The sequence below is a fragment of the Anopheles funestus genome, chromosome 2RL (assembly GCF_943734845.2).
Source record: "Anopheles funestus chromosome 2RL, idAnoFuneDA-416_04, whole genome shotgun sequence".
In the NCBI taxonomy this organism is placed as follows: Eukaryota; Metazoa; Arthropoda; class Insecta; order Diptera; family Culicidae; genus Anopheles; species Anopheles funestus.
Window position 1 is genome coordinate 46,895,928 of NC_064598.1, and position 13,561 is coordinate 46,909,488.

A 13,561-nucleotide genomic window follows, 5' to 3' on the forward strand; every position below is an offset into this window, starting at 1 on the left:
ATGTCTCCACACCAAGCCGGTTGTTGGTTGGTTTCTCTGGAGAAAATGAAAAGCAACATCAGACCTACCGTTTGACTTTCGATCGTAACAGTAGGTGTGCTGTTAATCATTCCCATGCGAACTATCCTTTGACCGGTGGTACAACAATCCCCAAACACAGGAAGCCACCCAAGAAGAAACGGCATCCCATCCCGAACAGCAACAGTACGGGCCAGGGTGCAGTAGCTTTAATAGAGTAAAACTTTGCACCCGACAGGACGACCCTGTTGCCATCCTAATGAAAGACAGTTCAACGGTGAGATCATGAAACCGCACGTTCAGCAGGAAATGAGCAGAAGAAGGAACCACACGCCACTGTGCTTATTAGGCAATTGCCAGCATCTTATCTGTAGGTCATCCATTTGCGGTCACATTTCAGCCTCGGTTGCGCTGTAACTCCCGGAAGTGTTTGTGATGCATGCGCCCTGTAGACTGTATATTGCACCGAGCTCGAAAAAGTTAAGCACGACTATTTCCGGCCAATGACAACCACAATCAGTTTCTGCCAAACGGTCGCCTACCTCGAACCTATGGTTCATATCCTTTACGAGAGTGGAAAATTGCTGAGTCTGAACGGGTCCCGGCCAACATTCTCACATTCTCGGGACGGAAGTTCCGTCTAATGTGAGTGATAAATCAGAATATCCATTTTATGCATGAGCATTTCAACTCGCTTTCGCTGTTTCCGCTTTTTTGTGGATGTGTGAAGAAGCAGTACGAATCTCGGTGTTAAATAATGCCATTCCTATACATTGCCACCCATTTGTCTGGGCGCAATTCTTTTGCCCTCGCCAAGTTGCTTTCGTGTACAGATTTTCATTTTTAACACTCCACACACTGACCGGGAAAGACAAAATTGACCTCCGCACAAGTGGAACGATTTCGATCTCGGGGCTTTTCTTCCACTATCCGTTTAGTGGGACATTCGGGAAAACAACAATTAACGGCCAAAGTCGCACTATCGTAGAAATTTACGACATAACGCACTCCTCCCTGTACAGGAGGCGCTCAATTTTAGGGAGGGAAGTGCTTTAATTGCTTCAACTGGTCATTCCCCTGCGGCAGAAGAAGTCATTCCGGTGCCGATAAACGATGAAGGCGGTAGTCGGTGTGTATGTGGATCCACCGGTCACCGTAATTATGCTCGTAAAAACTCAACTCGGGACCAATTTTCGACTTTGGTTTCTTCGTTGCGTAAAAGTATGACAAACATGTACATTTTCCGGGGGCGGGGTTTATGCTTTCGTGTTTGTTTGGCTCTTGTATCGCAAAACACGGAACCAAAACCATCTCTCTAAGTGATGTATGGTTGTGGAAGATAATGCGGAAATTTATTAATATAGTTTTATTTGTGTAAGGTTTTTTGTTTTGAATTTCAGTTCCAGGTAAATTTGGGTTTTTTAGTATTTATTACTCTTGAAAAAAAATGTTTTTTTTTTAACAATTCCTCATAACATTCAGTTCGTAATACGTCACGTAATTGCTAATTTATTTCACCGTTTCATACTTCTATGTTAAATGTTTAGGTTGCACATTAAATATGCAGATACATGCTTGAAAAAGTTATTTGCACAGTATATTAGGTTTTATTGGAAAAAAATTAAGAAAAAGCGGGACTGAAAAAACAAATAAAAAAAATTAAAATTAAAACAAAAACATTTTGCATAGTCAATGGAACAAAAATCAATAAAAGTTAAAAAAATACTTGCTTTTAACTTAAAATTTAAAACAATAAAATATTCGTCTAATTATTCTTCCGACTATGATGTTCTTTACTGGTGACATTCTCCAGCTAATGGACAGAAAATCATAATATATCATCAGCAAGAACTTTAAGCTTAAGAATAACAATCCTCGCAGTAAAGGGCAACCTTGAACCAGTTCATTTGCTTCCCTTTTCCCGTATACCACAAGGTAGCAATATTAAAAATCATAAATATGCAAACATAAAAGCCCTGCGCCCTTTTCCAATGTGCCTAGCAAGAAACAACAACTACGGCACAAGATAATTGAAATATAAAGGCAACGATCTATGGCCGGTTTGCATCGCGTGCGTGCGTACCGAAGGCTTCACATTACAAACCCTTGCTCAGCCATCGACAAGGAACGCGCAGGAAATGTAATGCTTAATAATGCAACCATTACACGGGTGTCTTTTACGTCAAGCGCTGGAAATTATTGCAGTGCCGGACAAAACGAACTGAACCGATTCTAACCCAACGGCCGTTACAGTGACCATGGTCATGGTCATCAGCTATTGAAACTCTGCAGTCGTTCGCCATCCACGTGGCGACCAAAACACTTCAAAAACTGGTGAACAGATCCCGCGCCTGACGTCAGTCACCGCTCCGAAAGATGAACCGACCACCGAACGGGGGGAAGGTTGTATTTTTATTCAACAAGTTTCAAATGGATCCACCGTTGAAGCTATTCTCAGCTCGGCGGTGTTTCAGATTACGCATACGCCAGCAAAGTCCACGCGAAAGCTTGTCTCTTATTTTTTCCACTGTGGTTTTGCGCGATAAGGCGGGGAAACGAGCGTGAACAAAGAGATTATTTTCCCAACCTCCCTTTGTTTTGGTTATGCACAAAACGATCCCTGTAGCGGTTGTAGCAGGCAAAAAAGCATGTCCGCTCAGTGCCGCACTTGATGGTAGTTTACAATTTGCTGATCGGATTAGGTCAGCTCATGCTTGCGTCAACTATCTTCGCGACAAGATGCTGTGAAGTAGAAACTTACAGGCCCTAAAGGAGTGGAAAAATGAGCTGCCATCCTTCATTCTTGGCTGATTGTTTGTTGTGGTTGTCAAGATGGCTGTGCTGCGCTGTGTTTGAGCATAAATTTTTAATGTAATATTATGAGGCAGGACAACTTAAAGCGGGATGAAATATATTCAGTTAAATAATTTCTAATGTCATTAGAGGATATAATTTGTAAACTAAAAGGTGTAGTTTGATAACACAATACGCAGAAGGATCTCTTGTTTTTCTGAAAAATATCCAGCTTAAATGTCATTTTGATGAGTGAAAGCGCCCAAAAGTATGCAATTAATATTGTAAGAAGTGTTTTAAGCTTTCAGAAGAGTACAATTCAGCAATTGCAATACATTTTGCATAACGTAAGGCGCATGACACGAGAGTAAATTTTCACTACAGTTTTAAATTAATTTAAAGCAAAATATTAATCTACATTTATTACATATTACAGTATTACATTTATTACATAATTAAAATAATATTGTACATCATTTAAACTAAGTGTATGTATTCAGTTACCTTATTGCGTTGTAGATCTAACATGCAACACACTTATCAGTAATTTCCAACATTATTTGGAATCATTATCCAACACCCAATTTCTTTATCTTCGTCATAGGATTCGCGTTTACATTATCGCACCGAGCAACAAACATCCACCGAACTGTTATAACCTTGGCAATAAAGATAATTGGAATTTCGGAGAAAAGGATAGCACACGATCATACACGCGTTTTCCTGTTTATGCCCAAGGAATTATAATTTGGGCTTATCAAAATATGCTGCCAAAGACGCATTACTCACTCGCAAAACAAACCCCCTTAAATAGTAACGATGACATGTATCCATCCATTAGTGCAACCTGTTGGCAACCTGTTGGTATGGTTTTCCGCCATAGGATAAAACCGCCATTTTACCGATAAGATCAAAAACGATTCGGTTTTTATCCACCGGCTTGGGTAAAGCGTGAAGCAGTGGCTCGTTAACTCGCACTTCCGAAGAACGATAATTCAACGGTTTTCCTTTCACCGCCTCCCAAACTCATAGACCGTTCTCTCCGCCACCCATTATTCGACCGTGTCCCGATAGACAGAATGGGGCAGGAAAGTGAGTCGTTTTTCATTAAGGCACTATCATCACCATCCGGTGAATCCCCGCAATAAGCCAATAAATGATAATCCTTCAGTTGTCGATTACGTGTATAAATATTTACATCCATTAGCCCGATGGTCGATGGCCCCGAAAAACCAAGCAGCCAAGGGTAAATTCGAGTTTTCTCCTGACACGCACTGCCAAATGCTTGCGGCCTTAGCCATCAAACGTTGCGAATGATGAATTGCTATGCAAATGACGAAGCAGCAAAAAACAAAAATTAGGCCAAAAATGTTAGTGAAAAAAGGAAAAACTCAAACCAGGTGTATGGCAGACATCGCTGGAAAAACCGAAACCGAAAGAACAGAAGATCCGATCGAACAAATGTTTCTTTTTTCTGCCAGCAGGAATGCAAGGTCATATGATTAGCCGGCCAGAGCGTTGGTTGCGAAATCCTAAGCAAAGCATCAGAAAGCCATCGGGAAAACGAATTGTTTATTATTTCGATGCGATATTTCGTTCCTTTCGCTCACCCATCTCCAGTATATACTATCGACTGTGAACAAATACTCAAACCATAAATTTTCCTTTCCAGCAGGCCACGCTTTGCTTCCTTGTGTAACTGAGCAACACATACGGAAAATCGGATGTATTTTATGTATATTTCCGAAGGGTTTGTGTGTTTGCTTTGATTTTTAATACATATTTTCTTTGCAACCGATCAGTGTTTGTGCTCGTTTACGTCGGGTTTTCCTTTTCCAATGCAAAATGGACATTGGGTGGAATGCATACACTGCCATTATTCAACAAACATAGATGATCTGTTTGATCAGTAAATAGTATCATAAGTAAATACCTGTTTTTCTAGAGTATACGCTCATTTTGGAAGAGAAAAAAACCCAGATTTAACATTTTTGAAATATTTAAAGCTTCTCGTTCCTTTTTTCTGGCATTTGCTCGTAATAGGGTCATGTATAATGCCAGTCTTTTTTCGTGCTCTAACATTTGATTAATTATTTTCCGAAGTAAAAAATCGAACAATTGTTTGCACGTTTTGTTTCGAAACCTTCTTCATTGTTCCGCTGTCCATCATGTTGTCCTGCTGATCCGTATACCTTTCACCAATATCTAACTGCCATCTATTCAATGATCATGCAATCCAGGTATGATTGCTTAAAATATGTACGTCAACAACAGCATAATGTACATCGACCCTTGTCACGTGGCCTGGCAGACGATTTAATGGAAGTGACAAAGCAACTTCACCATTGGGAAAGAGTTTGCAGAAAGGTCATATTTGTTGATTCCCTCTCCACGTTGTATGCATATATCGTGCTGTTAAATAATTACTGCTTTAATTAGAATAAAAAACAGATTCCTTCGGAATGGATGCTTCACATGCTAAAACTATTGTAGTGTGGCGCAACCACAAGTCAAAAAAACTTGACTCAACTCGTTTTCTATCCCGCAAAAGTGAAGGAACGTAAATTATGTTTGCCTTCTGCAAACATGGCTATGGAAGCGACAACGGAACCAGAAGCAACTCACCGAAGCGTAAAGACATAAATCGATCTTCACACCAACGATGGCGAGTGCATGGAACATGAAATTCAAGGCCTATCCAACTTCTTCTTTTTTCACACCACACTGCCATCCATCCTTCTTCCAAACGCGAGAGCGGCGCACCATGATTGTATGTCAAACAAAGGTATCGTTCGTCATTTTAATGGAATATGATGCGATGATGTCTGACGTTCGCCAACTGTTTGGTTTTTGCGTTTTCTTTTCATTTTTGATGTACCGTTTTCTGTTTTAAAGCGAATGGAGTTCATGTTCGGGAATAAATTGCATAGCAGAATGACCTCATCATCGCGGCCTCATTGTGGTGTGTTGACAATTCGTCTCACGAGTTCAGGGCCAGGCTGCCCAATAATAGTATCGATGCGTTTTGTAAACGCGATTATTGGTCGTGCGTAGTTTGTCTGATAAGCTGAAGGGCATGGTATCTACTTGTACCTATGGTCTATGTAGCTATTGTTTTGATAAAATCAACAGGGAGTTGTTTGTACAATTCGCGTCTGTTTGGCTGTTTGAAGAAAACATGTAGAAATATTGCATACATTACAAGGCCATTTAACAAACAACCAAAATTTGACTTGAATTCATTCATTAACCTGAAAGATATCGTCATCTGATATTAAACATTGAGGTTATTTTTTTCTTTAATGGTGATGATGGTCCTGGTCATAGCCCTGCATAGGTCGAGAGGGGTCGGAGGCTATCAACCATGTAAAATTTGTTTAATACTAAGTGTAATGACGTCATTTGGATGTCTAGCTGCTAGCATCATGACGAAGAATATCATTATGTCTCTCTCTTGTTGGCTTTAACGACGTCTAAGGTCACGCCAGCCGTTTCTGGCTTACTAGACTTATTTTTTATCCCTTAGCCGGATAGTCAGTCCTTGCTACGGGGGAACGGCCCGGATGGGATTTGAAACCCGGCGCTGTCCTGTGGAACCGACGCCGTTTATGACATACGCCGTTTATGACATACCGGGCCTGCCCTGGTGATAAGAGCATTATGTCATGTAATATCAATTCCAAAAACAAAACAAAACTATAATGTTGAAAGTTCCGTTTATGAAATGTGTCTGAGGTGGACGACGGACGAATTGAATAACTTAAAATTATTTATTTAATATTTAATACAACAATTTAATTGTTATTCAAAAATAGATATTGCGAAACAATGTATTTCCATAAGTCATAATTTAGCATTAGAATCATTTCATAAAGACCAATCCAATGTCCCTGTTTTCGACGAATCCATTGTTTTGTGGATTTATTACCTTTCTCTCGTAGTGTGCTTTTACAGTTTAAATAAAATAATTCAATTTCCCCACCATCGCTTCTCATCCAGGCTGATGCTTTTGGTATAGTTTTAACACTCCCAAGAAAAAGCGAACAATCTTCATCGGTATGAACGATTTCCCATTTTCCACGCTTATAAAATTGCATTTGTTTATGAAAGTGGCTTGGAATGGAACAGCAACGACCAGACGCTTGGATACGACAAACTATGCCACCCTGTACGGTTTGCCGGAAATGAGAGTCAAAGGAAACTCACTTCCTTCAGAGCTGTTTGTCGGCTAAATTCAATAGTACGATAATGCACCAGGAAGAAAAAAGGAAAGGATTTTCTTTCCGAACTGTATGACTGCCTTCACTTACAGCGACTTAACGTTAAGCGCTGTGTGGATAATGTACTTTGTTGCTACAACTATTCTGGTGGTGGTGAATACCAATGAAAAGAGTAAAACACAAACACAAAACATACTATAAGCCTAAATAAGGTCTAAACGAGAAAAAAAGTGATCAATATTTAGCATACATTGTACTTTCCAGCAAAATACTACTTACTGAAGGGGAAATTGACTGCGAAGATGAACAAAAATCCTACCAGCAGCTTCATTGTGTACTTCATCGGATCGAAAACGGTAACAACTGATGGTAGACGATTTTTCCTAGGGTTGAAAGATTTTCCTTTTCCAGGCTTCGAGAATGAAACTCACATCCACACATACACAAAAACGCAACTACAGCGAGACAAACAACCCGAAGTACACACACAAACACGTTAAGCACTTAATTACGTTTGCTACACCCGGACCGGAGGGCGTGAAAGGATTAATTTTCTTTATATTTCCGATCAGTCGCGAACTCCGGCGTCATCGGGATTTTCACTTGCCGCTTTTCTTTCCCGCACACTAATCACTCGCACGCAATCCGTAAAACCGAATCTATACGCATACGGTAAAGCTTTTTTTCTTGTTTTTTCTTGTTCTTCTACTTAAACTCCTTTCCACGGGGGTACGGTAATCCGCTTCCGGCCAAGATGACAACGATGCGGATCCGGGTTTGGCCTTCGAAGTTGGACTAGGTCGGATCGAATCGACTGCGAATCGAAAGAGAGAGAGAGAGAGAAACACATAAAACTGGAGATGAGTTTTGAACCATTAGAGCTTAGGAGCTTTTGAATCGGATTTGATGACTGCACGGCAATGGGTTGGAAACGGAATAATATCCCGTTTTTTCCTACTACCATGAGGTACTAACTTCAGCATAAACACTAATGAATGAAGCAACAACAGAGGAAAAATGCCTTAACTGGATAACGCAGCGAATTGAAAATGGTTTCTTGGCGTTGACTTCACTGCCAAAAACATGGTGCATTTCGTTTACTTTGATTGCTTTTCCAGACCACGAAGAATATTGGGTACCAAAAAAAAACACAAACAAGGGGAGAATCGGGAAGTGGGGTACAAAGTTGGTACAATTTTTGGGTGATTGAGTCTTATCGCAATTTCGTTATCGGTGGTTAAACCATTTTTATCCTTTCAGCAGCAGCAACAACAAAAAATTGTATCCAAAAAATCGATTTTTGCATCCAGCAAAATACACTTTTCCACGGGGGGAAATTTTTCCATATTTCCACTGTTCCAAAAACATTAAGATGTAAGATATTTTTCCCGGATCCCAATGTTCTTCCTCAGCATAAAGAAACGACAACACAAAACAGCACTATTTTATCGCAACCCATTAAATCATGATGTGTACTCTTAACTCTTCAAATTTCGTCAGCCAAAACTTCCTGCCCCACATCGCCTGCTTATTGTTTGTGCGCTTACGCGCGAAAACTCTACAAGTAAAATTGGCTTTTTTTATGATTATGATTGCAGTTTAGCTTTCTTCCATCCGATCCCACAAAACCACAATCCACAAGAAGCACAATGATTTCATTTCTTTTTTGTTTGCTCACAGCGAACTTATGCTTTCCAGCGTGTTTACTTTGTTCGCAACAACCTGCAGCAGTACAATCCACCTTTCCCCTCCTCTATCGTAGCGATCGCAGCGGCAAAACGCAACTTGTTCACTCAACAACGATTCGAACTTCTTATCTAAACACACATTGCTTTCACTGCGTCCGATGACGCTGACGAAGCGATGCGTAGTGGTTTCGTTACGATGGTATAAATATTTATCATGCTTGTCTAGACGAAGCGCAACTAGCTAAGGCAGTGTGCGAGAGGGCGCGTGGGATCGCAAAACGCACATCGCACCCTGTACCATGCCAATTGGTTCCTTTCGAATAAAAAAAAACATTTTTCAAACGCTTCTACAACTCATTTTTCAATCAATTAGTTTTCACCGACAAAAACAAATCGCTAGGCCAACGAGGATCGGCACGATTAAATTAATAATGTTTCTCCACGTTGTTTAATACGCTCGATGAAACGACAGTGTCTACGCAACGGACCCTTATTATCACAGCAACATTTATGTTTTGTCGCTTTATGAAAATGTACGATCACAAATTGCGCGACTGTAAAATGTAACATTATTCACAAAGCCGTTCGAAGCACAAAATCGAAGAAGGGTTTATGGAAGGGCTGGCGCGTTTCGGTTTCACTGTTGGCAGGCATTCAATTTTCGAGAAAACGAATAATCGTAATCGGTTGTTTATTGGATGTGTATTGGCGCTTGGGCTGTCCAGCATTAGCGATGCGATGAAATGATACTGCTGTAGATCGTTGTTGCTGCTGCTGCTGCTTAACGATGCGGCAGCTGTATCGACAGGAATCGCCCATTAAGGACCATTTAGACGAGAACAAATCTTTCTGATTATATTATAGAAATGAAATCCGAAATTGCAGTCCAAAGTTGGCTCATTGCTTGTTCAGATTTGAATATGTTAAGTAAGAGACGAAATTATTCTAGCACACAAGAATACGCTCATAAAACTGTTTCAAATAAAATGTAAAAAAATCAGGACACATCAGTACGGCCTAACCTAACCTAGACCTAACTACGATGTCTTTCGTAAAATCTTAATACCCTAATGGATTGACTATTTCTCTCCAATAAAACTCATCTTGGCTGATAAATATATTATCAATTTATATTATTCTTAAAAAATTGTTATGAAGCTGATCTTCACACGTCTGGAGCTGCATAAAATCCCATTCAGATCGTTGTTCTTGAGGTCTCTAATCTAATCTAATCTAATTTAAAAAAAAAAACTGTGATGTGAAGAATTGTATTTCTGGAATGGTGTAAAAGAGCTTATAAGACCTCTATAAGACTGAGAAGATCTACTACAAAAATCTCTTTTTAATGTTAAATTCAAACCATGACAATTCTATCGATAAACAATATTATAACAATAATGTTATAAATTTGTTCGAAAATACTTCTGTAGGTTAAAATCATATTTCCCATGATAAGAATCTTCAATTTTGCAAGAAAAACTTAAAAAAATCAGCGTCATAGAAAGCAATAATCAAAAATTTACCAATGTTGTCTAAGGAAAACTATAAAAAATTAAACAAAACAAGAAAACACTAATGTTACATAAATATCACACACTAATGCTGACAATTATATTTATCAAACCGATCCATAAGATGAAGTAAAACATTCCTTAGCTATCCTTTCAATGATGCTTCACACGATTGTTGAGGAATTATGCTTATTTTTTTATTTTATATTCATTAGAATAGCCTTCGAGAGGGCGATTTCATTGTTAACATAATCATATATAAAAAGGCTCAAAATGTTATTGAACTGTGTTAGATACTTTTGCATTTCGAATCGCTATTCATTGGCAAGTTAATTCCAAAAGTTCTATTCAATATATAACGCACTCAGTCAAACAGGAAACAGATCAGAAACAAAAATAAGCAAATAAAACCAAACTGCAATACAGAAAAAAATAGTTTGTGAAATTAATTCCATCATAATCTTTAACAACCTTCATAAGCAGTCTTCTGAAATAGCATCACAACAAAGATGACAAAAATACGATTTCAGACACTTTTAACACCACCACAAATGAGGGTAAAGAAATTTACAATGATTCTGGGATCAATTTCCATTAATTTTCCCATTGCGTTGAATGTTTCACAATTGCTTGCAAATAAGTTTTCCAATTGTGTCAGCTTTAAAAGCAAGCGAAAGTTGAACCAGTCGACCACCAAGCAACATTTATTATTGAAGGCTAAAATGATACCGCGATCATGCTTGCTGGTGGTGATGAAAACCGATGGAGAAGCTTTACGTAACCGCAAACATTTATATTCGGTGGCCCTAACTTTGTATCAAAATACTTCTTCCCTTTATTGAACGGTTGGAACGGTTGTGTTGTTGTTTAATTGAAGCTCCAAACAAAATTCATTGCCTATTTGACCAGTCCCGTAGCGGCGAAGATACAATGACCGAAAGAACCACTAACAGGTGTTTGCTGATAACCGACACCGACACTGTGTTTTGTATTTCTTCTACCCCACCAACGGACTCTTCACTTCAAGGTCGAACATGTTCGAACCCTTATCTTGCTGAAGTTGGTCGGTCGCATTCTTTCTCTCCGATCGAGTCTCCGAAACATTTAAAATGATGATAAAAAGCTAACTAAAGAGCAGACAACCCAAAAGTTCCACACTACCAGACACAGCTTTACTCACCGATTTTTATGTGGCTTAGTCTATATTTACGCTTAGCCGGCAACTATCATCCGATCTGCATCATGCCGACCAAACCACCCATTAGCTCATAAATTTGCAAACAATCGGATTAGTTACACGCGCTGAGTAATTAATTTATAGTCTTTTACTTTGTTGGCAACGGAAGTGGCTTAACCTTTTTCCAACTGTTGGGATGCAGCTTGGAACTAGTTTTAGCTGCACGGAGATTTGATCTTTTGATTTTCTTTTGTTATAAATAGTTTACTTTATGTCCACCAAAGTAGATGGACTAAACTTTTCTGTACTGCTCCGATAGAGAATGTTTATTTCATACCCTAGCGCAGTATGGTTATGGTTATAAATCTAAACAGATACTTCATCCACCACCATAAACACCAGCCACTGAATGAAATGGAGTTTTCAATTCCTTGTGAAATACAGCCCAAAATTTCTGCTGCTGCGTTTTATGCTTCCTTTATCTATCGATCGTAGTAAAATGACTTTTATTGCGTTTTTTTGTGTGGGTTTTATTACAAACAATTCACAATTTCTGTTATGAACATTAAAAAAAAGCACTCACATACGCACTTTACCAAAATGGCTTCTTATCACATTATATAGCATATGCAGAATGTAACCACCGGCGACAGGTTAACGATCACTTTAAACCATTCATTCAACAGTTGCACACAACACGACCACCAACAACATGAAGTGGGGAACACAATTCGACAAGCGTTTTTTTTTTACTATTACGAGCGCAACATGATGCGCACCATTAAATTATGCTTACGAATTACAGCTATGCTTCTTGTGCTCGTTGCCATAAATTCACACCAGACACACACGCGTACACTTTGACACTGATTCGCAGTAAAAAGCTTTACACGGTTCACAGTCGCACTTACACACTTGATTGTAGGATGAAGAACCATCGTAATGATACGACCATATCGATACAGATGGCGGTGATGATACAAGAGGAAATGGTTGAACGTGTTTCACACACTCCGAAATGGTCCGAAAAACTCTCAATAGACAGTGAAAGTTTTACGGTAGGTGGAACGAACTCGACATTAAGATATGCGGCTTACACTTTTCACACCACCCCCCGGGGTAAGAGTGGACAGAAGTTGAAGAATGGGAGACAAAAGGAGAAATCTAAGGATCCTCCCGAGACTACACAGGTGTTTGTGAATAGTTACAATATTAGTAAGGCCGATAAAACAGCATTCATATTTATATTCAACAACGATACTATTTGCAGAAAACTTTACAGCTAGAAACACGGGAGAAAACGGTGGCAAACATTTACACGCGATTGCACTAGGGAGGAAAACCCGCTACACACACTAAACACTACCGGAAACGTGCTGCTGTAGTGAGCAAACGGAAGGCATATTTTTATTACAACACTAGCGAACAATAGGAGCAACAGGAACAAACACACCGAATGCACTTTTTACACTGCCACCGCGTGCGATGATGTTTCACTGTTTGACTGTTGGATCCTTGCGAATCACACCCGATCGTATCCATCGGAAACGCCGACACTTTGATGGGTTTTGTACAGGCCGTACGGGCAACTCGGTTCGGGAGGTATCGGATAAAACGGTCAATTCTTTACCACGGTCACGGAAGCACTGAAACGTTTCACGTTGCGTTTGCAGACGACGTGCCAGACTGTTGTGTTTGGTGCTCGTGCTACGTCCGTTCGATGGTGGAGCGTTTGTACGAATAGCGACACTCATTCGCTGCTTTAACCGTGAGTTCCACACGTGTATCGGCGAGTGACCGGGAAGGTTATTTTTCTGACGCGTGCTGTTGCCGTGTTTTTGAAACAGATTTCAGTCAAATGCAAATGGTAAATTAATAGTTATTAATTGTGTTAAAAGAGAGTGATCAATATAGACATTTTTCTGTAAACGAAATTAATTGTAAATTTAAAAAAAATGCTTCATTTTGTCCAACAGCAGACAATGTACAGATCAGAGACATTTTTTGTGATGTTGATTGATTTTGTGAAAAATCTTCCATCACAGTTATGTTTAATCAATTATGATCTTACAGCAAAAGGATCTTTTTCGATCAAATGTTAGAAGTGTAGTAAATTAGATAGAACTGGACTATGAAACGTATTGGATGCGTTAA

The 13,561-nt window shown here is 39.4% G+C and overlaps 1 protein-coding gene across 1 annotated transcript in view; it reads right to left on the bottom strand.

Annotated features, from left to right (window-relative positions):
* Positions 1-13,308, bottom strand: part of LOC125765417 (relaxin receptor 2-like) — a 30,029-nt gene extending 16,721 nt beyond the window's left edge. Inside the window, exons 1-2 of the mRNA XM_049430546.1 lie at positions 11,411-13,308; positions 7,311-7,845 (exon numbers count right to left, since the gene is read on the bottom strand). Coding sequence (XP_049286503.1) covers positions 7,311-7,374 — 64 coding nt within the window. The 5' untranslated portion in view covers positions 7,375-7,845; positions 11,411-13,308. The remainder of the gene's footprint in view (positions 1-7,310; positions 7,846-11,410) is intronic.
* Positions 13,309-13,561: the final 253 nt, after the last annotated feature.